General features: G+C 35.3%; 1 protein-coding gene across 1 annotated transcript; it reads right to left on the bottom strand.

Moving 5' to 3' along the window:
* Positions 1-3,051: 3,051 nt before the first annotated feature.
* On the bottom strand, positions 3,052-3,523 carry LOC110799771 (mitochondrial pyruvate carrier 1-like). Its single transcript, XM_022005039.1, has 3 exons — positions 3,428-3,523; positions 3,251-3,297; positions 3,052-3,160 (listed from the first exon to the last, which is right to left on the bottom strand). The coding sequence occupies exons 1-3, from the start codon at positions 3,521-3,523 to the stop codon at positions 3,052-3,054; spliced, it is 252 nt and encodes an 83-aa protein (XP_021860731.1).
* Between the last annotated feature and the right edge of the window lie 306 nt (positions 3,524-3,829).

Raw genomic sequence — 3,829 nt, forward strand, 5'->3', positions numbered from 1 at the left:
TTGTCATATATCGACGCTTCAGGTGGTCGAAATATTTCGACCCTCTATTCAGTCGTTATTTACTCCACTTTCGCGTAACATAAATGCATATTTCGACCCTTCACTCCGTCATTTCTTGTGTTTACATTTTCGTTCCACAAAATCTAGACCCTTTTGAGGGTCACAATATATTTTTACCTCCAAACAAATTTATACCCTGCTAAGCGTCACAATTTCAAACCATTGTTCTTCATTCTGGTCTTTGCATAATAATAACATATATATTTATTAATTTAATACCATTATTTCATTTATCCCCGAAAATATATATATTAAATCAGATACAATGAACAATAAAACTTTAAATATTAATGTACGCACTACATTATCATAAAACGTATAACTCATCTAATTTATATTAATTAATTAGCGAAAATGTAGTATATAAAAAGTGCTAACGATTACACATTAATTTAACATAGTCTATTCAAACTGAAATAAAAGCAATATTTTGAAACAAAAACAACTTTCTAGCATCATTTGTTCTACACTATTCAACATAGAAAAATCTAAAGAATAGCAACTTCCTAACTAAGTACTAATTAAGCGAGTAAATCCTATCGCCACGATAGCTTAGCTTGGAGATAACTGGTTATCCCTTCATCTATGTTTCACCATTACCACTTGAATCATCATTAATTTGCAAAGAAAATTTTAATATGTCAAATATTTTTTTGGTAAATAATCTATTATTAATTACTAGTCACAACATTACCAATAACTCTCAAACACATAGACGTTGAGCTGAAACAGTAGAGTCGAAAAGAAGGGAAGCTAAAGGCAACCTCTAAACTGCACACACCAGAATAAACAGCACAAACCCAACAGCAGAAAAAAGACAACAAATCTCACTCCATTAATCCAGATAATAACAGAGTCAAAACAAATGCAGCAGTAGAACCAGACTGCATTAATCCACAATCCAACAGTAGAAATCTTTCAAAAATTCCAACTTACAGCACGACCAAGCTGTCTCGTCATTTCCTGAAATTGAACACAAATATGTCAAATATATCTATAAAGCATTACTAACACATCAAAATCAAATCTCTGGTTTAGACGTTTAGTTAATAGGTCCAATGGCAATTTAAAAAACGATAAAGAAATTAGATTTTGAGGTGCCGACTCACTCTTAGACATATGATTATTTCAATCTTGTAAAATCAAGGAATTAAACAATAAAATCCACCAATTGTCCATCTTGTCTTTCCCTGCATAGTCATACTTGACTTTTAGTAACAAACGTCTTTATCAGGAAACTACTTTGACCATCTTACTGTTTCATCTCTTTCATTGCTTTCATACAAAATTACCAGCTAGGAACTGTCATTGGAAAGGGTAACCGAATGGAAGTAAGGTGAGCGTCAAGGTAAAAGAGCTTTGATAGGTCTTTAATGGTTTGGGTCTTTTTTGATAGCCATAATTTGATGAAAGAAAATAAAAATTACATGCAAGAATAGTTTACTATTCACATGCCCTCGCTTATTGGTCTTTATCACCAATCAGAACTTCAGAAACAACCACCAATTAGAAGAAAAAGAACTATTCCTACAGCTACCACCGCCTCCTCCAATCACTCACCATGAGTGCATGAACAACAAGCCTTAACCATACCCCAAATACATAGCAAAGCGTAACAAAACAAGAGCCAAAATGCTTGCACTAATTATGACCTCAGTGTTGTCGTCAACCAGCAACCCAAAAGTTATCCCAAAACCCCCATTTTCAGCCTGGTCTTCCCCTCTCACTCATTATTCAATATCTCCCTCTACCTTCTCGTCACCAGGACTCACCATCGACAAAACCTCCTTAATTCAGGACGGACAACCATCCAAACGCCTTCCCTATTGGACTTCAGTTAGTCTTAAAGGAGCTAATGAGACGAGGGAGGAGGAGAGAAAGAAGATATAGGAGAGATATATTGGTTTAGCAGACGTGAGGTATGAAGCGAGGGACGAGGGGTCTGCTTTACATAAGGATATACGTAAGGTTTTATGGGTTTTTTTGGGGTCTATTGGTCTTAGTGAAACTTCCATTTAATGGTATTTAAATGTCCCTAAGAAACAGAAGTGAGAAGCTCCAATTGTTGTTTCTACTTCTGTAGGAAATTGTTTAGTAGAGCAGGAATCTGGAAAAACTAAAATATTTTAAGAATTCTACTAATTTTCCCAATTTAGTTACTTGGGCCTAGAAAGCTGGCCTAGAAGCTAGGCCGCAGTGTACTACGCACTAAGACTCATTCAAAGAAAAGATGGTGAAATGACAAATATGTTCCAGGCCTTTTATAAAAGAAAAATTTCCACTGTCCCTTTCTTATAAGTACATGCAAACAGACTAACTCTTCCCATAGGCAAAATCGGATGAACAGGATAGTCAAGCAGAAGTGAATGTCGAAACCAAGACTGGGCTGACAAGTTCAACAAGTAGACATGTACCAATTGGTTTTTGTTTCTACTTGCACTTTGACCCAGAATGCTCCAAAACTGCCCAGCTCCATAAAACATGCCGACATATATGGATGGGATAAAGCCTTTAAAATAATGTTAATACTGGCTGAACCAGAGATTTTTTTATACAATGGTAGAAGTAAAACTGTGAAGCCCCAAGTGTATACTAGATAACCTTACATCACCCAGCCAACCATTCACCGATCTCATGGTCCACAAGGTCAACTTATTGAACACATAGAACCATACAACATATAGCCCTTGGTTAGTTTCCATGAAATTGCTATTAATAAAAAAAAAATCTTTAAACCCAACACAAGATAGCCATTACATCATTTCAACAAATTAAAGATCTGATATAAGCAAGTAAGCAGACGTAGGTTTAAGAATTTCACCTTCAGTCAACCCCTATGAAAATTATAAATGGATTACTAGACAAAGAATGATCTGGAATCAGATTTGTGGTAATGATAGGTAGACTACAGAAAATATGGAATTCATAATAAAAAATAAACAATTTAGACATCTTACCATTAGCCCTCGCCCACCGGGAAAATTGATACAGCTACACTGTTTCATTTGAAGCATGACATGCAAGAAGCAAATAGTTGCGAGGTTGTACCATCCATTCAAATCTCATGAATAACGCAGAGAAAAGACACATTGCAGTGGACCAAAAAATGACATAATATCAGTTTGTGAGGCAAAATTCTTAAGACTACATGATCAACTTACGAGAGAGCCAGAAATGTCAACCAACAGTCATGTTGCCTAATATCTTTTCTAGAGGTTTGTTCATGTCCACAAGCCCCTGTATGCTCAAACAACCATATATACAAAGAATTTAGTTGGTAGCTTTAGACAAGAAACGTGTAAAAAAAAACACCTAACATCTTAAGTAAACACGAAAACCAATATAAAACAAAAGTATAGTAGCATACAGCAACAACAAATCCCCAATTTCCAACAGGTCTCCAGAAATGGGTTGTTTTGGGGCCAACATGGCTGTTAAAAAATGCACGGAATATAGAAGCCATGTTTGCCGACACCAAGTACTCCCGAAGTTAGTTTTTTTCTTTAACATTAAGGTTTCCTTCTCTTCAGAAGCAAGTATACAACAAACAAAAATTAGAACTACAAGTATTATCTGTCAAATCACTGACCACAGTACTAAAAACACGCGCAAAAGTTACAATCCTTCTACCAACATGTTTTTTCATTAGAAACCCTCTACTAATGCGTTTCCAACATCAAAAATGTCCTTCCTGTTAGGTTATGATACATATGAATAAACATAAATCATGCGGAAAAACCATATAGCCAAGAAACATATTATTAACACA

The sequence above is a fragment of the Spinacia oleracea genome, chromosome 6, assembly GCF_020520425.1.
Source record: "Spinacia oleracea cultivar Varoflay chromosome 6, BTI_SOV_V1, whole genome shotgun sequence".
Taxonomy (NCBI): Eukaryota; Viridiplantae; Streptophyta; class Magnoliopsida; order Caryophyllales; family Amaranthaceae; genus Spinacia; species Spinacia oleracea.

Excerpts from the sequence above, each read along its gene's own strand:
- LOC110799771 (XM_022005039.1), bottom strand. The coding sequence starts at position 3,523 with ATGGCTTCTATATTCCGTGCATTTTTTAACAGCCATGTTGGCCCCAAA. Across the intron at positions 3,298-3,427 it reads ATTGGGGATTTGTTGTTGCT|GGGCTTGTGGACATGAACAA; the intron begins GTATGCTACTAT and ends TTGAGCATACAG. Across the intron at positions 3,161-3,250 it reads GAAAAGATATTAGGCAACAT|GTCCACTGCAATGTGTCTTT; the intron begins GACTGTTGGTTG and ends TGTCATTTTTTG.